This window comes from Mesoplodon bidens, assembly GCF_964165515.1.
Source record: "Mesoplodon bidens genome assembly, chromosome: 5".
Taxonomy (NCBI): Eukaryota; Metazoa; Chordata; class Mammalia; order Artiodactyla; family Ziphiidae; genus Mesoplodon; species Mesoplodon bidens.
Genome location: NC_138161.1, coordinates 765,932 through 786,885, shown reverse-complemented (window position 1 = coordinate 786,885; position 20,954 = coordinate 765,932). Strand labels below are relative to the sequence as shown.

Sequence of the window (20,954 nt, the reverse complement as noted above, 5' to 3'; positions counted from 1 at the left end):
GGCCAGAACAGAACTCAGAGGAGGCTTGGGGCTTAGTTCCTCGTCCTGCACTGCCCACCATGGTTGGCAATAGCCACAGGGGGCTGTTTAAATTCAAATTAAATGAAATTAGAGTTTTAGTTCCTTAGTTGCACGAGCCCCATTTCCAGGGTTCAGTCACTGCGTGTGGCTGACAACTAACTACCATATTGGACAGCTCGGAGAAAGAACGATTCCACCATTGTGGGAAGTTCTGCTACACAGCACTGCTCTAGGCAAACTGAGCCAGACTTGGGGAACCCCGGTGTAGCGGGAGGTCCAGGATGGTGAAAGCCAGCATACTTAGCAGTGAAATCCCCAGTGAGGAAGGTTGCCTGAGGTCAGGTCACCCAGCAGGGAAGCTGTAGGGCGACAGGATGGTGCGGGGTTTCAGGCTGCTCTCAAGCGCCTCAGTCTTTAATGCGGACCAGTAGCCAAGGACATTTACGGACCACGAAACTTCAACGTGAAAGAGCATAACCAGAGGGCAATAAATGGGGAAAAAAAGAAAAGGGGAAGCGGGGGGAGGGAGGGAGGCAGAGGAAACAAACCAACTTGGAGGAGAGCTAGATACAGAAAACAGTTTTTTTTTTTTTAAATTAGTCTTAATATCCCTGGAGGTCTGAGGTGAAGATATTGCTCCATAAATCAACAAGAAGATGCTAGTGGGGGAGACCAAGAGGTGGAAAGTAGGAAGGAAAAACGGTGCAGATTAGACTTGATCAAGAAGGCCGGCATCTGACTGATAGGACTTCCAGAAAGAGAAGGGGGAACGGAGAGTGGGAAGTTTTTAATGCTAATGATGATGCAAGACTATACCCCGGAGCAGGGGGGTGAAGGACCGGCGGGCGGTGCGGGGACCCCTACCGAGGCGCTTACCCCAGTGCTGCTTAGGGCAGGGTGCAGGAACCTCGTGGCCTCCTGGGGAAAGTGGGTTGTGCACAGAGGCCAGCAACCCCAGGGGGCCTCGGTTTCTCAGTGTGGCACTGGGGGAGACAGCTGTGCTTCGGAAGCCCAGAGGGAGTGCGGTCTTCCTGGGCAGTCGACGGATGTGAGGGTGGGGCACCATTCTCAGACAGGCAGGACTCAGAAGACTGGGCTCCTTCTTGGGAAGCTCACAGAGGGAGTGCTCCTGCTAACAAGTGAGTGGTCCAACCAGGAGAGCCATCAGGGTGGCCCAGGGTGACCGCCAGCTGCGGGCGAGGAGCAGCCAGACAGGACAGAAGGGTGAGGCCCCAGGTGGGCAGGCTGGTCGGCAGCTGGTGAAACCCAGGAGCCTGCCTGACTGGTTGGTTATTTAGAAATTCTATTGACAGGTTTGACACACCCAGCGGGGCATTTCCGAGCAAGCTGTCCGGTGCACACAGAGGAAGGGAAGCCGGTGAAAGAGGCAGTGGCTGTCACCACCAGAGAGAAGGGGCAAGCTTGGCTATAGAAACGTAAACAGTACAGGAATGATTCCTTATGATACCTGGCGCTTTAGACCTGTTGGAACCCCTGACTTATGTTGTGCTTTAAAATGATTCTAAGAATCACTAATTTCTTTCTCTTGAAGAAAGTTCTTGCAAGGACAAGGACTTCCAGATACTTTGTCGACTTGCAAGTGAATCCACGTAATTGGGCTAATTATAAAGGATTGATGAGATCACAGTTAGCGATGGATTTAGTGATTGGAAATGAATGGCAAGGTCATTCTCCTGTGATAATATGCTTTATAAAAGTGAACAAACACAACCTTTATAACAGATTCTCTAAGGACATGTATGTTCTACCAGACATCCAGTCTCGAGGCTAAAGGTCACAGTTCTTAATCGTGGGACAAATGCTATTAACACCAACTTTCAAAGGAGATCTTTGCCGTTTTCAACAAACTTACTAGAAACTTGATTTCCAGACCTCAAGTACAGAATTTTGATACAGAAACAGCTTAAATTTTGTCTTATGAAGTACAAGGTTATTAGTTATCCAAAGCCCTCAAAGGCCCTGTGTCAACAGTCCCCTCAAATACTATTTGGACTTAACCATGTAGGTTTCGAGCACACTATTATTACAATATTGGGGACTTAGAAAAACCTCATCCCATAAATAGCTTTTAACTTAACCAGATATTATAAGAAATGGAAATTGGGATGATGGGAGAAGAGAAAGGTGGGGAATGAAGAGGGCTCAGTGTTTGTCTACAGTAACAGGAAATAAAACACATGTCCAAATACCTTCACACATAAGACACAGCAGTGTGAGCATAGTGTCTAAAAAGATGAGAGCAGTTGGCAAAGAGAGGATATGAAACACGTTAACAGTGGCTGCCTTGGGGAGTGGGGGAGGGTGATCTGGGTGTGGCTTTTCGTTAGTACTTTTCGTCATTTTAATTCTGTGTTTTAAAACTTTTTTGATAAAAATAAAAATGTAAGGTAAATGTAATAGAATATGTAATTTAAACAGTGGTAGCATGATGACCAGGTGGGCGCAGGGAGTGGACCCCCCGTGGAGACTCCGAGGGCAGCTGTAGGGGTCTTGCTGAGTTCTCTGCCCACCACCCTCCCCTGTTAATGTTTCGGTCTTGAGCGAAGGTCTGTCCAAGTAAAACGTTGGTGTCAGGATTTTTTCTTTTGGAAGACCTTTTGATAGACCTTGATTCCTGGTTCCCTCTTCATGTCCAGTTGTTTTTCACCTGGGCTACTTGATGGTGGGTGATGGTCCATCGCATCCTTCCCTGAGTCGCTGCTGCCCAGATGGTCAGAGTGGACAGAGCTGGACCTAGACCCCGCAGGCAGACCCAGCTGCGCTTGCCTTTAGCCCCAGGAGTTTAACATTATTTTGTCACATGCGGGGTAAAGACCGTAACCTAAAGACTGTGTTCTAGAAGTTACATGGCTGCAGACACTTAAGGACCAAGGGTTAGCACTCAAAGTAACGTTTTTTGTCTCAGCAGCAGGCATTCAGACGACTGAATTATTCACTAGTGGATTTCGTGGTTTTCCTTTGTACTCTCGTAGGTGGCGCTGGTGTTTCCTAATAGCGACCCTGTCATGTTCACTGTTGCGTTCTATGGGTGTCTCCTGGCAGAGCTGGTTCCTGTCCCCATCGAAGTGCCACTAACAAGAAAGGTAGCAAGCGCGGTGCAGGCCCCAGGTTCACGGTCCCTGAGGCTTCATCCTGAAGTCCACCTGTCCATTCGCAGGCCTTAGTCTCCTCACTCCAGGTGCCGTCTGGAGCCGGGGGACAGGCGGGCGGGTCTCAGAGAGATTAGAGCAGCTTCATCTCCAGACACTCCTTTTATGTATCTCGCTGGTGACAAGGGCACTGGAACAGCTGTTGGTGGGGCCAGTATCACTTGCTTGAATTTCCCAACAGAAACTAACATTTTCTCCTCCAATGCATAGAAGTTGGGATTTGATTGTTAAATCATTTCTCAAAATGGTGTGTTTATTGATAATAATTTCCATTTCTTAGGGATAAGTAAATCATTACAGAGATGTCTTTTAGCTCACTTCTAAGTGATAGTTTTAAACATATGACATTCTCTTGCATTTCTGTTCACGTCCATAACAGCGATCAGCTTCCATTGCTGACGGGGCGGGCTGCTGATGTTCTAGGTGGCTATTGCATTTTAGGTATAAATACCAGTCATCTGATTATTGAAAAATAGATCATTTTAGGAGTAGACTCAGCATGTATTTTAGAAAATCATAGTTTTCTGTGGTACCCAGTGTTCAGGCAGTTGTTCACATGAGCATTATCAGCAAGAAATATTCAAGAATCCCAAAGGTAATGCTTGTGAATAAAAGCAGTATATCCCAAAGGATAATATATGATGAACAGATATTTGAATACTGGGATTCCTAGGGTAAAACTAGAGTTTGTAAAAATTGTAAGAAGAAAATGATAAAACTCTACTGAAGGACATATTCTGTGTGGAAATAATTAAGACTGCTAAAGGTCAGGCCTGCCCATATTAGTCAGTAAATTTCAAACACAAATCAAGTGTAAATTTCAATGCTGTTATTTTTGGAGTTTATTAAAATGGTATTAAATGTCATTTGCAAGAAAAAAGTTTGAGAAATTAGCCCATTACCCAGAACTTTATATATCATGGCAGAAAATATATCTTTCAAATTTAAAAACAACTGTATTTTATTTGGATGAAAACATAGTATATACCTATAGTATATACCTATACAGGGCTGAATTGTCCTAATTTTCCAAGGGCTGAGAAAAAGAGTTCTGCTCTGTGTGAGCTGAGAGCCTCTGCCTTCTCTGTTTCTGCAGGATGCTGGCAGCCAGCAGGTCGGGTTTCTGCTGGGCAGCTGTGGCGTCGCCCTGGCCCTGACCACGGACGCTTGTCAGAAGGGCCTGCCCAAGGCCCAGACTGGAGAGGTGGCGGCCTTCAAAGGTGGGCCTGTGGGCGGGCAGCGTGCGGCCCAGTTCTCTGCTAAACCGGGCCCTTGGGCGTCCTTTCCTGTCAGTGACCGTTACAGAGACGGAAGGGCCTTCAGGAAAAGCGAGGCCGTGTTCTAGGCCTTGGGGAATCTTGCTCCTCACCTGGGTCAGGGTCTAGACCTGTGCTGTCCAGCCTGGGGGCCACTGGCTGTCAGACATAAGTTCATAAAGGTTCAGTGAGGCGAGGCTCCTCAGCTGTCAGCAGCTCGGGCCACGTGTTGGGCGGCAGAGGCGCCGTCGCGGGGAGCAAAGACTCCTGACCCTCGCCTCTGCCGTGTCCCTGTCTGCGCCCTCACAGGTTGGCCCCCCCTCACCTGGCTGGTGATCGACGGGAAGCACCTGGCTAAGCCCCCCAAGGACTGGCACCCATCGGCGCAGGATGCGGGGGCCGGGACCGCCTACATCGAGGTAGTGACCTCGCCTGGCGAGGCTGAAACAGACCCCCGTGTTCAGGGCTTGTTCCCCGAGTGTAGCTGCTGCTGCTTAGATCACAGGCGACAGCTTCTGTGCTTTGCCTTCACCCCAGAAAGATGAGGTTTCCTGTGGGAACTCACTCAGATCCTCCCCTGGGGACCAGCCTGCGTGCCCTGTCGCCCTTGGTACCTGCCCAGGGTGACCCGACTTCAGCTGAGGGTGTCACCTCGAGGGCCTGGGTGTGAAGTGCGCTCCAGTTGAACCGATGGCTGGTGAAGGGGGACGGCCTCCAGAGACATCGCCTGACGAGCTTGTGCTTTTGAAATCTTTCAGTATAAAACCAGCAAAGAAGGCAGCACCGTGGGGGTCGCGGTGTCCCACGCATCCCTGCTGGCACAGTGCCAGGCTCTGACCCAGGCATGCGGCTACTCAGAAGGTGAGGGCGTGGGGTGGCTCTCCGGCCGGGCACAAGGCACCTGGACGCTGTCCGCGTAGCATCTGCTGTTTAATCCATGTTGTGCGGCTTGTGAGCTCGGGGCCTCTGCTCTCCCGGACAGGTGGAGTTGGGACATTGGCGTTACAGAGCGTGAAACCCACTCACTACCCATTGGTCTGTGCCCAGTGGGCTGGTTCAAGCTGTGCCATAGCTGAGGGGCAGCGCATTTTGCGTTTTCTTATCGGGACACACTTTTTCTTACTGTTTTCTGTGGCTGGCTTTGGCTTAAGCTGTCTTACACTCGGATGTACCAGTGGAATCTTTGTGGTCAGGGCTTGTCTCTTGGCAGTGTACAGGCAGCTCCCCCTTTACTGTGAAATATCAGTTATGTAACGTAGAGAACTTTACTTCTCTCCACTAAAATACTGGAATTGAACAAAACTAGGAAGTAAATTGAGTGGTATGTGTAAAATCGGAAATATCAGTGTTTAGAAGCAAGGGCTAGCTGAGGGCACCGGGCAAGACTTCAGTGGACATTTGGAAAAGGATTTTAGGTGTGTTCAAGGGCCTACATAATTTTTTTAAAATTCTATCAAATCAGGTCCCTTGGTTTTCTTTTTCTTCAGATCCAGTGCTAACCGTACATGTATCACCTATAATTTGGGCTCTTTAGCCAACAAGGGAACGTGTGTACAGTATTCTTAACAGAATGCAGCAGCATTTCCTGGCACACAAACCAAACTTCCTATTCACTGTTGGGTGTTCCTTCTGTGGGTGCACCTGGCGTCCCCAGGCTCTGTCCTCTGCCCGAGCTCTGAGCTCAGGGCTGTGCTGGGAAGCGGCCCTGGGACCCCAGCTACCGCTGCGCCCTATAGCACACTCGGCACAGACTCTGGGAGAGAGAGTGGGCAGGAGGGAAGGAACAGCTCTGAAGGGAAGTGACATGGGGAGCCTGTGACATTTCCCGGGGCTGCAGGATGATGTGAGAAGTGGGGGTGTGCGGGCGTAGGGTTGAGAGGTGAGAGACCTGCCACAGTCCTTCATCTCCACGTCCAAGCCTGCAGCCTCTGGAGTGTATGCTGCTCCCTGTGTTTCCAGATTAGTGATCAGCAGATTCTCCGTTTTAATCCACAGTTGTATGACCTTCTACTTTTATGTTTTTCCAGTAATTTGAATAACCAAGTAACTTGATAACCAAGATTACTGATTGATTGGTGCATGGCATTTGGGAGCACTGTGTATCTTTCCTAATACTCTCATGTGTTGATGATGTAATCATCTCAGGGGTTCTCTGAAAATGCACATGACCTGTGAGGAGGGTCACTCCTCTCAAGTCGTGGTTAAACACGTGCTTTAACCGTCTTTGTCCTCTTTTCAGCTGAAACATTAACAAATGTGCTGGATTTCAAAAGGGATGCCGGCCTGTGGCATGGAGTGTTAACAGTGAGTGCTGTATCTAAACGACCTGACGGTTAGAGGGAGGCTTGCTGACGTTTCACGTCCGTGGGTGACACCAAACCCTATTATGGCTGATGGAGTAACCCTTAGTCGTGTTGGTGTGAGCGGTGTCTCTGGACTGAGCTGTCATGCGAGCAGGGCTCTGACGCTCTGTGCCTTTCCTGGCGGGGCTCGTGCCCGGCCCGACCGCTCGTGTCTTTGCAGAGCGTCATGAACAGGATGCATGTGGTCAGCATCCCGTATGCACTGATGAAGGCGAACCCGCTCTCCTGGATTCAGAAAGTGTGTGCGTACAAAGGTAACGGGAGTAGCACCATCTCTTGATTCATCCTTCATTAGAGAAGTCTCTTTGAATTCATCTTTGGCGATTAAGAAAAAATAAAGCAGCGTGCAGAACCGCAGGCGTGTGTGGGCCGGGGACAGGCTGCCCTACAGCCGTGGTGGGTCTGAGTTGCCAGCGCTGGGGAGCTGGGGGTCATGGAGGACAGCTCTTCTCTGCAAGGGCCGTAGACGCCTAACTTTATTCTCTCACAGAAATGCTCCTAATTCTTAGTTCCTGAGGTGGTTTTGATTTGAAGTTAGGGCTCTTCAAGCCACCAGTAGCAAAGCTGTTTACTCAAAGCGGTTTATGACCCAGAGTGAGGGGGCTGCCCGTGGGGCCCCGCCTGCCCTGCTGTCCACCTGTGGTTAGTCGGTGCTTCCCCAGCACGGCCACACCTGCGTGGTCTAAGCGTCCCTCTGGCTCTGCTTCGGCAGAGCTCGGGGGCACCTTTAGTCACCCCTGAGGGGGACTCGGGTTTTCTTCGCACTGACTTGTCCCAGGTGGCCGTGTGCTTGTCGACTGCACCGATGATGGTGCCCATTACCAGTGTGGACGTGGGCCGTGCTCTGCAGCGTGCTGGGCGCTGTCTCTGTTTACCCCGTCTAACGGAGGAGAACCAAAGTCCGGTGGGGCGTTTGGCGGGTGCCTCTGCTGGTGAGAGCAGGGCCAGGAATGAGGCCCAGCCCGTCTGTTCACATCGGGGGCCTCCCTGCAGCCCCACGTCCCCGGGGCCCCCAGCACAGGCAGGCCCAGCCTCGCGGCTGTGGGAGGGGCAGCTTGAGAGGGAGGGGCAGGTGTGGGGAGAGCAGAGAGGCTCCGAGCGAGTTGATTTATAGGTAGGCCGGGCGGCAGGAGCACGTGGCCTGCTCTGTGTGCACGCGCCCCTGACGCAGGCGCGTCCCCGCCCCCCTGCAGCCCGGGCCGCGCTGGTGAAGTCCCGCGACATGCACTGGTCGCTCTTGGCGCAGCGAGGTCAGAGGGACGTCAGCCTCAGCTCCCTGCGCCTGCTGGTCGTGGCCGACGGTGCGAACCCGTGTGAGTACCGCCTGCCCCAGCCCCGCCCCGCAGGCCGGCCGCCGGGGCTCAGGGCTGAGCCGGAACGTGTCCGGTGCCGCGTGGACACAGATGTGTCTCCTGCTCCGTGACTCGGGGTCTCGTGGTGACTCACTCTCTCAGACGTGTTTGTCAGGACTCTCCGTTTAAAGTGGTTCTGACACAGTGGATGGGAGGTCTGTGCCTGAGCGGGTCTGACCCGTGTAGATACAACCAGAGCCCAGTTCAGGCTTCCACCCTGTGGCCTGTGCCCCACTGCACTGGCTTGGCCACTGCACGTTCCCGGCCGCCCCACGTCCTCCCGGGCTCTGTGCCCCGGTCTCTGCTCGGGGCCCGAGAGTAGCTGCTTGTTGTCCAGGGCCTGCCCGGGGTGTCCTGGGGAGCCTTGGTTGACCTTTGGTGGGGTTTCCAGGCAGCACAGAACCGGGGGCGCGGGGGTGTGTGGGAGTTTTCTCACTGCTTTAACACTGGTGTGTCACTGTTTGTGCACTGAATCCGCCCTGGACCAGAGGCTGCCTTTCATCTAATCCCCTGTCCAGCTGTGGCCCCGACACTCGGGAGGGCACCCTACATTCTAGCACTCCAAAGCCTCTCATTCCCTCCACCCGCCCCGAACCCCAAGGGCCCCGCCTCCAAAGCACCAGGAGCTGCCGGCTTCTCTGAGCCTCCACTGCGGTGCACCCGTCGAGCCACCAGGAACCCCTCCCGGGGCTGCTGCCCCCCAGACCCCAGACCCCGCCACTCCGAGTGTCCGTCACTTCCCTGTAGCTCCGAGCCCTCTGGACGGTCTTGTGTGTCCTCTGCTGGACACAAGGACGCATGACCAGGTCCCCTCCTTCCCTGGAGCCTCGCTGTGCAGAGGGTGCAGGTCGTGGTGCAGCCCTGGGGCCCCAGTGGGTGCAGGGCTGTGCTGACTCAGGCCCTGATCGGGCAGCACCCAGCCTCCTAGGAGCTGAGTTTTCATGGCCCGGTGACGCTGGTGGAGAAGCAGGGACAGAGAGCTAGGCTGTGCCCGCAGGAGAGGCACGGCAGGGCCGCTTGGCAGAGGCTGCAGCTCCGAGGCACGCCCAGGAGAGGGCGCACACGTGGCCGGGGCCTCAAGCGGTGGAAGGTTCGGCTGTGGCTCCGTTAGTGCCCTGGGTCACCTCCCCCTTGGCAGAGCTGCCAGGAGGCGGGTGAGGCCGTGGGGTAGACCTCAGAGACAACGTGGGGCTGAGAGTTGGCTTCTTGTTTGCTGGCGATTTGAGAACGTGCCCTGTTTTTCATGGAAAGGGCCCCACCCCCTCCCCATGAGACTTTGACTGTGAGGTGAAGGGGTGCAGCCTCCAGGCCTGGCGCCGGGCGTCCCCACGCCACGTGCCCGTCGGCCTTGCACTCAGCTCTTGCGTCCACTCTGTCTCATGCAGGGTCCATATCCTCCTGTGACGCGTTCCTGAACGTCTTCCAAGCCAGAGGGCTGAGGCCGGAGGTGATCTGTCCCTGCGCCAGTTCCCCGGAGGCCCTCACGGTGGCCATCCGCAGGTAGACCATCCTGTAGACGCTTAGTTCTTCCTCGTTCAGCCGAATTACCTGTGATAGCAGATTTGGTTGATCTGTTCCTGAGCAGGAGAAATCAAGAGCAGCGACCGGCCCTGGGCCCGTTTCCCAGGTGTGTTGGTGTTGTAATGGGGCAGCCCCAGGTGCCACGTCCAGCAGCCTGTGTTGGCCGCACGTCCCACACCGGCCTGGTTTGTGGCGCAGGTTTGATAGCGGCTCCCTGGGTCGCGATCTCTGGATCCTTGCAGCACGCGGGCTGGTTTTCCCGAGTGCTCCTCCAATCAGGAAGGCCTTGTGTCCCGCGGTAAACACTGCAGCCAGGACTCGCCCCTCTTCCAGGGCAGGGTGGCCGGCGGCCAGTGCACATCAGCTGTGGACGGGGGTCTGTGCCCACGGGACCCTTGACCTCCTGGTGATACCCCCAGCCCCACCGCCCCCAGGCTGCATTCTTTCTGGGCTCATCCATGTCGCTCCCCAGGCCCCTGCAGGTGTGCCCCTCGGCTCACCTTCCTGCCCGGCTCGTCCACGCTGCCCTGAGCGCCATCCTCGGGTAGAGGGCAGCGTCCTCGCAGCTGAGGGTGACTTAGTGTTAATTTTCCACCCTCAACTCAAATTAGCCTCAGCTGTGGTCTTGTGTTATGTATGTGTATTTATAAGTAGTGGTGTAAGTGATCGTAAAATTTTAGTAATAATTAGCATTAAAAACAACGCCTTTATTCTTCACAGACCATAAGGTGTTCTTCGTTCCTTTGTTCTATGGTGGTTTCTTGTGCTCAGCAGAGTAGTGTTTTCCCGCTGGAGAAGATATGACATTTGTTTCTCAGCGTCCTGGTTCCTGCTGCTGCGAAACTAATCAGGCCCAAACTTGGCGTCGCAAACAGCAGCAGTCACTTTCCTCCCTCTCCTGCTTCCTGCGGTCAGGAGTTGGGAAGGGCTGCTCAGGGCAGTTCTGCCGGCAGTTCGATGGTCTCGGGCTGGCGCGGGCTGGGGAGTGGCCGGCCCTTCGTCCTTCCTGCGTGCGGTCCCAGGCTCCTTCCCCTGGTTTTGGTGCTCGCAGGCTTGCTCCCAGGAAGCGTGTCGCTCCGCTCACCTGCTGCTCGGGGCTCTGGGGGATGTCCCAGGACGGCCTGGTGGAAGCGTCCTTGCGGCCCACAGGGCCCACCTGCAGAGGAGTGCGTGGGGTGGGGCATCGTGCAGACCTGTGGAGACACGCTGCCCCCCGAGGTCCTGCAGCCAACGTCCCCACACCCGGCATAGACGGGCACCTGGCTGCTCATCGTCCTGTCGGCAGGGGGCCATGGTCCCACGCCCACGGGCTCTGTCCCCTTGTCAGTTAATCAGTTTTGTTTCCAGGCCGCCTGACCTGGGGGGCCCTCCTCCAAGAAGAGCTGTGCTGTCGATGAGCTGCCTCAGTCACGGGGTGATCCGACTGGACGCGGAAGAGAAGCTCTCGGTCCTGACGGTTCAGGACGTCGGTCAGGTGATGCCTGGAGGTGAGGTCACAGCTGGGGATGGTCTTGTCCTGCGGCTGGGTGGCAGCAAAGGCTCTGGAGCATGCAAGCACCAGAGGGCTTCAGATGAGTCCCCGTGTGAATTGGGATTTTAACTTGTAACATATTTTTTGCTTTTTGCCTCCCTTTGTATCAAGTTAAAGTTGCGCTAAAATACGGGGTGTGTCTATGGCCTGTGAGCCGGACTCTGGTTCCCCACCATTGGGGAAGTGGTGCCAGAGCTTGGATTCTGGGTGCTCATTGCGCGCCAGGCAGTCGTCACGCCTCTCCCGAGGCCGGGCGTCAACCCTCGATGCCTGCAAGTAACCCGGTGATGAGACTGTCTCTGCATCCTGACAAGGGCCTGTTAGGGGAGCAGTGTGGCCCTGAAGGTTCCCAGGGATCCCTGTGCTCCCAGAAAGGCCCCGGGCCCGGATGACGCGTGCGTCGTGGGGTGTCTGTGCTGCCGTGGCAGCTGGCGAGCGCAGGACGGTGACGGCGCTGTGCCCTGCAGCTCCCCCGCAGGCGCGAGCACATGCGGGACCCCGTGCAGAGTCGTGGGGGAGAGTCGAGAGCAGAGCCAGGCCCGGGAGGCCCTGTGGCACTGTTGAGTTGGGGAGCGCCCCTCACCGCGGTGACCCTGCGGCTGCTCCAGCTGCCCTCCTCCCCATGCTGGCCCTCCTGGGCTCCAGGCAGCGGGCCAACCCACCTGGTCACCTCCGGAGAGCGGCCCCATCTCTGCGCCAGTCACCCCGTCCGCTGCTCCCCAGGGTACAGGGCCTGTGTGGGCAGGGTGTGAGCCGCCCGCGCTCAGGGACAGGCTGGGAACCAGCGGGAGGGCCACGGGCCGCGGTCTGGGCCTGTGCGTGTGCCAGAGATCGAACACGTAGAACAAGGCTGGACGTTTGAGTTTGTTTCTAGTTCCACTTTCTTAGAAGTGTGAGTTGTGTTTTTTCCTTGCATAAGTCTACCAAAAATAAGGACTCAGAGGTTCTGTAGAGGCAGGAACTCCAGCATAAACATTTTATCAGGGGAAGGAGGCAGGGTCTTTCTGATCATTAGTTGTTATGTGGCGAACACAGTAATTCTTTAAAAGATGGTGAAATACTATAATAGGTGATTCTTTTGATTGAAAGTATAAGGACTTTCGTTTTATTCTTAAACTTGGACCAGGTTCTGTGTGTGTGCACACACTCCCTCGGGCATGTGTGTGCTCTCTCGGGTGTGGGTGGTGTGTGTGTGTGTGTGCACGTACTCCCTCGGGGGGTGGTGTATGTGCACATGCTCCCTTGGGGTGCATATGTGTGCACGTGCTCCCCTGGGGGTGTGTGTGTCTGTTGTCGGGATTGTTGCAGGTCTGAGTCAGTGAGGACCTGGGGGGTCTTGTTTTCAGCAGGTGCACAGCCTTCTCTGTGTCAGCCCCAGGGTTGTGTTACCACGGCACGCCGGGGTTGTCCCTTTTGGTCTGGTTGTGGCATGGGCGGGTCTCTGTTGTATTAGAATGCAGACGAGTGCACGGATCTGGGGGGAAACGCACGTGCAGCAGTGCCACCCTCTGCTGTCTGCCCTTCCGAGGCTCTGGGCCACAGGCCGCCGCGTCGGCGGGCGTGCTGCTTGGTGAAGACAGAAGGGGGTCATGGGGCTGTGGGTGGGGCCGCGGGAGGGGCCCACGCTCAGGTGGGGTCGTCAGGCCTGGTGTGGGAGCCAGCCCGAAAGGCAAAGGTGTGAGCGGATGGCACCTCCCATCTCCTGCGGGTTCAGGAGGGCAGTGCCGGGGGGGGGGGACGACAGAGCCCGCGTGACTAGGAGCGTTTCTGTCACCTTCACGTACCGCGTGTAGAACACACAGGCTTGTGGCCAGAGGGGTGTGAGTGTCCCAGCCTGGAGCACACGAACTGTTCGTGTCCACCCTGCAGAGGCCAAGCCCGTGGGTCTCTGGGGATGACCCATCTCAGTGTCCTCTTTGTTCATGCCCTTGAGGGTTGTTTTCTCTCTTTAGCTAATGTGTGTGTTGTGAAGGTGGAGGGGAACCCTTACCTCTGTAAGACCGATGAAGTTGGAGAAATCTGCGTCAACTCCAGCGCGACGGCGACAGCGTACTATGGGCTGCTCGGGATCACAAAGAACATCTTTGAGGTCCGCGCCTGGTCCCTACCTTTGTGCTAAAGTCAAGTCCACAGCTGCGGAGGGGTGGGAGGGGACAGTGCGGCTCTCGGCAGTGCCCGCTCTGGCAGGCCAGCCCTACGTGGGCGCCTCGTGGCCCTGACGGATCCAGGTTGGCCCAGGGAAGCCGGCCTCTGGGCTGGAGCCGTGGGGTCGTCAGGAGAGTCCAGCAAGTGCCCCCCAGCCCCCAGGCGGGGACGGGACAGGCCGGGAGGGGGAGCACGGGCCGTGGAGGCCAGGAGCCTGAAGGGGGTCTCACCAGACGGCAGGGACTCCCCTCCAGGGAGGCGCAGTGATGCCATCTGAGGAGCCACGCCTGGCGCGGGCAGCGCGTGCCGGCCCCTCTCTCCCGCCCGCCTGCCGCTCGCTTGATCCCTGTGGACCACGCCTGACCTTGTCCTCTCCACTTTGTGCAGACCGTCCCAGTCACGGCAGGGGGCGCGCCCATTTCCGACAGACCTTTCACCAGGACGGGGCTGCTAGGCTTCATCGGGCCTGTGAGTATGTCCCGCTGGCAGACCTGGGCCTGCAGATGGGCTCAGAGCTGGGGAGGGGTGCTGCTCCGCATCCCCTGTGCACAGGACCCCCCCCCTCCCGACAGAGTCCTGGCCTCCAGAACGTCACTGGGGCCGAGCTGGGGAGCCCTGCCTGTAGCGCAGGAGCATCAAGTCCCTAACAGACCTCACCCTCAGCTGCATTCCCATCTCTGACCTTTCCGGTGCTGACGCCAGCCCTGGGTGCCCCCTCGCCAACCCCCCCGAAAGCCCGCCAGGCTTAGGGCCCCTTCACCCCTGGTGGCCCCTGCCCGGGTCTCCCTGTCACCATGGGCAGGGGCCCCGCTGGCCCTGTCTGCGAGTTACTTGGTCTCCAAGCTGTCGGGTCTCTGTAGCAGGGCCTGAGCCACAGGGCCTGCCCACATGTCCGGGGCCTGACCAGCATCCTTGCCTTCAGGATAACCTGGTCTTCGTCGTGGGCAAGCTGGACGGGCTGATGGTGGTGGGGGTCCGCAGACACAACGCGGACGACATCGTGGCTACCGCACTGGCCGTGGAGCCCATGAAGTTTGTCTACAGAGGCAGGTGATGCGCTGCGGGTCCCCTTGCCGTGCCTTTAGGTTCCTTCTCTAGTTAACCTCCGAGAGGTCTCCTGCAGTGGAAGGAAAGCCCAGTGATTTGAATACACAAAACCTAAAGATTCCTGTTCATCAGAGGAACTTCACAAAGAACAGGATGACATTTGCAGCGAGGATGCCCAAGTTGGAGTCCTCACCGTCCACGGAGCTCATGGCTCCTTAGAGGGTGAGATCCAGACCTCGACCTGGGCTTGGAGACCGGGCCGAGACACCACACAGGGCACCGTGCGTGTGAGGGCGAGGGCACCTGGGCAGCTGCCCGAGAGCCTCGGGAGTGCGGGCTGGAGCGGAGGGCGCCCTTTTGCCTGAAATCACCTGAGGCCGTTGTCTCCTGGTATAGAGTCAGTTCGCCTTCTCTGAATGTGTTAGGCAGTCACTTTAGATTCTCACGTCCATAGAGCACGTAAGGGGGCCCCTGGCCTGGGCCCCGGGTGCCCTGTCCAGCTTGTCCAGCTCCGAGCTCTTTGTCCTGGAGGAGGCGGCCCCTTCTCCTAGTTGGTCCAGTCAGCCACTGCATTTCTTCACTGTATTCTTCTCAAGGTAATTCGTTACTCAAGCTAGGGCGCCTGTGAGCCTGGCTGGAGCCGTCCTTTGAATATACGTTAAAGAAACGATCAGAGAATTCTGCCAGTGGTAGGTCAGCATGTTCTGCCGGCCCTTCCCCGGGTCAGGATGACGGCTGCAAATAAGCACTTGGGAGAAACCAGCAGGGCGGGCAGGCTGGTGGGTGCATGCAGCCTGGAGCCGGGGTGCACAGGACTCAACAGGACTCACAGCAGAAACCGGAGACACCGTCAGTGCAAGTGTCCACCGAGGGGATGCTGGGGTAGCCCACGCCTGCTCCTGGGTGCGTCAGGGAGCCTCGCATGGCCACCGACTCCTGATGGCATCTGGAGGTGACACCGGTCCAGTGACTAGCTGGGTGCAGGGTGCAGGGTGGTCGTACCCGCGGATGGAGAGGCGGCCTACCTGCGTCCACCAGGGAGGAGCTGTGCACTGGACGAGGTCACGGCATCCCGACAGGACGGTGTTTAGCAGATGGAGTAAATGTAGGGCAGAGGCAGCTGGAGAGTGAGCTGGTCAGCTGGAAAGCCAGATCAAGAGCTTTCTCCAGAAGTTAGGAAAAATTAGAAGAAATTAAGAAGAAAAATTAAGAGGGAAGTGGAGCAAGAAGGGCTGGCATCCTGAGAGCGGACTCAGGGTGGGGGGTGGGTGTCTGGACCCGGAGGAAGGGAGTCAGTGGGCTGGGCCTCCAGCCAGGATGCGTCAGACTCCCCGGCAGAGGGGCTGGAGCCAGAGGATGACAGTGCAGTAATGTTTTAAGTTTTTCAGAGGAACTTTTATCCTAGATTTTATATTCATCCCAAGATGTCACTTAATCGTGCAGTTGCAGTAAAAGTATTCTTGGGTACGTAAGGTTCAGAAGTTTTGTCACAAAAAGACCATGTTTGTGAAAACGCTCTTGGGTGAGGTACTAAGAGAAACAAGATGTGTGAAAGTAAGGAAATGCTAATACTGCGTAAAGTTTGTTGCATTAAAAGAGAGTGGGTGCACGTGTGTGCGCGTGCATACCTGTGTGTGTAGTGGCCAAAGGAGCAAGCCAGAGAAGGTAGGTCTGTGAGGTCCCAGAGCTAGCTTGGCAGCCATGCCAGCAGGATGGGCGTGATGGGGAGACAGATACTTGTCTCATAAAGAAAAAGAGAATCCACTCAAAGTCCAAAGGAAGAAAAAGGCAGCACAGAGAAAAGGAGAACACGTTGAACTTCTTTGATAAGACGCGAGAAAGAAGACCACTGCCGTCAGCCACAGACAGGAGCGGAGTGACGAGTGGTGAGATTTCACCTGGACAAAGAAATAGATGATTAACAGAACTTCTCGACAGAGATTTCTGCATAAAGAAGTACATCACATAGATTAACATTGCAGTTAAGGAAAACGTTCTTTTACAACGTGTGCCTGGTTGTTTGCTGTGCACTGAAGTCCTCTCTGTTTTGTGAATCGAAACTTATTTCATCCACATTGGAGGAGGTTTGTGGCTGCTTCCCTTTAAATTCTGTTGGACAGCGTCTACCTCCAGCCCTGCTGCGGCTTCCGTCTGGGCGGGATGGGGCATCCGCGTCCCGGCCCCCCTTGCCGGGCGCTCATCTCTGTCCCTTCCTCCCCCAGGATCGCGGTGTTCTCCGTGACGGTGCTGCACGATGACCGGATCGTGCTGGTGGCAGAGCAACGGCCCGACGCCTCAGAGGAGGACAGTTTCCAGTGGATGAGCCGTGTGCTGCAGGTGGGTGCGTGTGGGCACACGGTGGGCACCAGCTGAGCGCGGGCCGACTGACCCTTGAGGTGAGGGGCGGCCCCGCGGAGCTGCCGTCCACCCGGGTGAGAGATGCAAACTTGCACGCATTGGTGTTTCCACTGTTGTGCTTTGAGAATTTCAAACGTGTAGCAAGGCTGGAAGCGGGGCCCAGTGAACCCCTCGTGCCTGGGCTAGGGCTCCGCGTGCTTCCCACCTCGTGACACCCGTTCGACACGCATGTGCCCCCGGCCTCACCCGTGTGCTGTGTGCTGTCCTTCCCTACACATCCACGTTTACATCCTTAAGTACTGAACTAGATTCAACAAGTTCTTTTGCGGGGAAGGGAGTAAACTTTGCCTTCAGTAAAGAGCACAAGCTAAACGTCCGCTCAGCTTTACTGAATGTAACTTACGTGTAGAAGGAGCCCATTTTCAAGTGTCCAGGTTGATGAGTTTTGACAAATGTACGCACCCAGGTAACCACAGGTAAGAGCGCTCCCGTCTAACGGGGAACTGCTGGCTGCTTTGTGTCGCCAGGGATGAGCCCTGCCCCCGCCCTGGACGTCCGTGCAGACGAATCTCAGTGTGGGCTCCTGGTCTGGCATTCTTTCCCTTGGCATCACGTTTGTGTGGTTCCTCGTGGTGTGTGTATCAGTGGCTCATTCCTTTTTATTGCCAAGTTGTGTTCTTTTGCTTATCTGTTCACACCTTGGTGGACATTGGGTTGTTACTTTTTGGCTATTGTGAATAAGGCTACTGTGGACAATAGTGTACAAATCTTTGGGTGAATTTCAGTCCTGGCGGCTTTTCAGGGAAGCCCTCTGGTGCCCCTACAGCTCTGGTTGGTTGTGTGGCGTGTGCTCAGCCCCAGCCACCTAAGAAAGGACACTTGTACAGAGCAGACAAGGTCCAGTGTCAGGGAGGCCAGGGAGCTCTTGAGCTTCAGAGGATCGGTTTTTCTACTAATATTTACAGCGTTTATTTGATTGATTGATTGATTGATTGATTTTGTGGTATGCAGGCCCCTCACTGTTGTGGCCTCCCGTTGCGGAGCACAGGCTCCAGACGCACAGGCTCAACGGCCATGGCTCACGGGCCCAGTCGCTCCGCGGCACGTGGGATCTTTCGGGACCGGGGCACGAACCCGTGTCCCCTGCAGGAGGACTCTCAACCACTGCGCCACCAGGGAAGCCCACAACGTTTATTTTTAATGAAAAATTTTAATGTTTTGTTATGGAATATTTCTAATATACGAAACATACAAAGGAGAGTGTAAAAACCCCTGTGTGTCCATCACTGCTTCAGCAATGACCGACAGTCAAGGCCCCAGCCATGCCCCACCCATCCTCCCAGCTTCTCCCTTGGGAGCGCTTTGAAGCAAATCCCGGACTCACAGATTTTACCTGTAAATTTGAGTATTTCTTTCTTTAAAAAAGAAGTACCAGTATCACATATTAAAAATTAACAATAAAATTTTTATTCAGGTATAATTGACATGTAACACTGTATTAGTTTCAGGTGTACCACATAATGATTTGATTTTGTATATATAGTGAAAGAGTCACTACGTCTAGTGAAGGTCCGTCAACATACAGAGTTACAGAATTTTTTTCTCGTGGTGAGCACTTTTAAGATCTACTCTCTTAGCAACTTTGAAACACACAGCACAGCATTATTAACTGCAGTCCCATGCTGTACATGGCATCCCCAGTACTTATCACCTTATAACTGGAAGTTTCTCCCTTTTGACGCCTTCACCCAGTTCTCCCACCCCCAACGCCCCTCACCTCTGGCAACCACCAATCTGTTCTCTATGTCTATGAGCTCATCTTTTTGTTGTTAGATTCCACATGTAAGAGATATGTTTTTGTTTTTCTTCATCTAATTTATCTCACTTAGCATAATACTATGAAGGTCCATCTATGTTGCTGCCAATGGCAAGATTTCATTCTTTTTTATGGCTGAGTAATATTCCTGTGTGTGTGTGTGTGTGTGTGTGTGTGTACCACAGTTTCTTCATTCATCCATTGATGGATGCTTAGGTATGTTGGCTGTTGTAAATAATACTAAATGAACAGAGGGGTGCATACTTTTTTTCAAGTTAGCATTTTGCTTTTTTTTAATTTACTTATATATTTGTTTTTGGCTGCGTTGGGTCTTCGTTGCTGCATGCAGGCTTTCTCTAGTTGCGGTGAACAGGGGCTACTCTTTGTTGCGGTGTGTGGGCTTCTCATTGCGGTGGCTTTTCTGGTTGCAGAGCATGGGCTCTAGGCACATGGGCCTCAGTAGTTGTGGCTCTCGGGCTCTAGAGTGCAGGCTCAATAGCTGTGGCACACGGGCTTAGTTGCTCCGTGGCCTGTGGGGTCTTCCCGGATCAGGGCTCAAACCAGTGCCCCTGCATTGGCAGGCGGATTCTTAACCACTGCGCCACCAGGGATGTCCAGCATTTTGGGATTTTTTCCAATAAATACCCAGAAGTGCAATTGGTGGATCATATAGTAGTTCCATTTTTAGTTTTTTGAGGAACCTCCATACTGTTTTCCATAGCGGCAGCACCAGTTTACTTTCCCACGAACAGTGCACGAGGGCTGCCTTTTCACTACATCCTCACCAACACTTGTTGTTTCTTGTCCTTTTGATAATAGCCATTCCAACGGGTGTGAGGTGATATCTCATTGTGGTTTTGACTTGCATTTTCCTGATGATTAGTGATGTTTAGCATCTTTTTATATACCTGTTGGCCATTTATATGTCTTCTTTGGAAAAATGTCTATTCAGGTCCTCTGCCCATTTTTTAATTGCATTATTTGATTTTTGTTTTGTTTTTTTTTTGCTGTTGAGTTGTATGAGTTTCTTATATATTTTGGATCTTAACCCTTATCAGATATATTATTTGCAAATATTTCCTCCCATTCAATATGTTCCTTTCGTTTTGCTGATGGTTTCCTTTGCTGTGCAGAAACCTTTTAGTTTGATGTAGTACTACTTGTTTATTTTTGCTCTTGTTGCTTTCGCTTTTGGTGTCAAATCCAAAAAAATCATCACCAAGACTGATATCAAGGAGTTTACCATAGCCTCTGTTTTATTCTAGGAGTTTTACGGTTTCAGGTCTTACATTCAAGTCTTTAATCTATTTTGAATTAGTTTTGTGTGTGGTGTCCAGTTTTCCCAACACCATTTATTGAGGGGGCTCTCTTTCCCTGTTGTCTTCTTGTCTCCTTTGTTGTAAGTTAACTGACCACATATGTGTGGGATTTTTCCTGGGCTCTCTATTCTGTTCCATTGATCTACATCTGTTTTTGTGCCAGTACCACACTGTTTTGATTACTATAGCTTTATGGTATTTGAAATCAGTGAGCATGATACTTGTAGCTTTGTACTTCTTTCTTAAGATTGCTTTGACAATTCAGGGTCTTTTGTGGTTCCGTACAAACGTTAGGACTGTATTTTCTAGTTCTGTGAAAAATGTCATGGGTATTTTGATATTGCATTAAATCTGCAGATGGCTTTGGGTAGTATGGACATTTCAACAATATTAATTCTTACAATCCATGAACTCAGAATATCTTTCCATTTATTTGTATCTTTTTCAATTTCTTTCATCAGTGTCTCATAGTTTTAAGTGTACATGTGTCCTTCACCTCCTTGGTTAAATTTATTCCTAGGTATTTTGTTCTTTTGGCTGTAATTGTATATATAATTATATATATATATAATTACATATTTAGTCACTATTCAAATTTCCTGGATTACCTAATATTTAGTATGTGTGTTAAACTCAGGATCAAAATAAGGTAAAAATTGCACTTGGTGAGGCCAGGCTTTTAAGTCTTTTTTAATGTATAGCTCCTCCTCTGTCATATTTTTCTTACAGTTTGTTTATTGACAGAGGCAGGTTGTTCGTCCAGTACGTCCCCCCGTCCTGGGCTCTGACGGCTGTACCTCTGCCGTGTCGCTCAGTGCGTTCCTCTGTCTCCTGTACTTCCTGCGTGTCTGTCGGTGGGTAGATCTTGAGGCTTGATCAGACTTGGGCTCGATTTTCTGGCTGACAGTCTCATGGGAGGTGGCATGTTGTGTCCGCTGGTTTGTTAGGGCTTCATGGGGCTGCTGCTTCAATCCTGTTCCTTCCTCATCATTAACGCAACAGCTTTGGAAGGGTCTTCTACAGAGAGCACTGAAGTCGCTGGGGGACCTGGAGGC

General features: G+C 53.5%; 1 protein-coding gene across 19 annotated transcripts in view; it reads left to right on the top strand.

The window, feature by feature from the left end:
- DIP2A (disco interacting protein 2 homolog A) overlaps positions 1–20,954 on the top strand; it is a 93,138-nt gene that overhangs the window by 48,673 nt on the left and 23,511 nt on the right. For 18 of the 19 annotated variants that reach the window (XR_014015995.1, XR_014015996.1, XM_081235980.1 and 15 more), the window contains 13 exons: positions 3,015–3,125; positions 4,288–4,411; positions 4,757–4,866; positions 5,206–5,308; positions 6,687–6,751; positions 6,971–7,064; positions 8,004–8,123; positions 9,548–9,662; positions 11,031–11,170; positions 13,167–13,303; positions 13,747–13,827; positions 14,282–14,409; positions 16,629–16,743. Coding sequence is in view for 17 of the 19 variants with exons in the window: in XM_081235980.1 (XP_081092106.1) it covers positions 3,015–3,125; positions 4,288–4,411; positions 4,757–4,866; positions 5,206–5,308; positions 6,687–6,751; positions 6,971–7,064; positions 8,004–8,123; positions 9,548–9,662; positions 11,031–11,170; positions 13,167–13,303; positions 13,747–13,827; positions 14,282–14,409; positions 16,629–16,743 (1,443 nt within the window). In the remaining 2 variants the exon portion in view is untranslated. Of the gene's footprint in view, positions 1–3,014; positions 3,126–4,287; positions 4,412–4,756; positions 4,867–5,205; positions 5,309–6,686; positions 6,752–6,970; positions 7,065–8,003; positions 8,124–9,547; positions 9,663–11,030; positions 11,171–13,166; positions 13,304–13,746; positions 13,828–14,281; positions 14,410–16,628; positions 16,744–20,954 lie in introns of those variants that run through there. The other variant, XM_081235974.1, reaches the window with a different exon arrangement.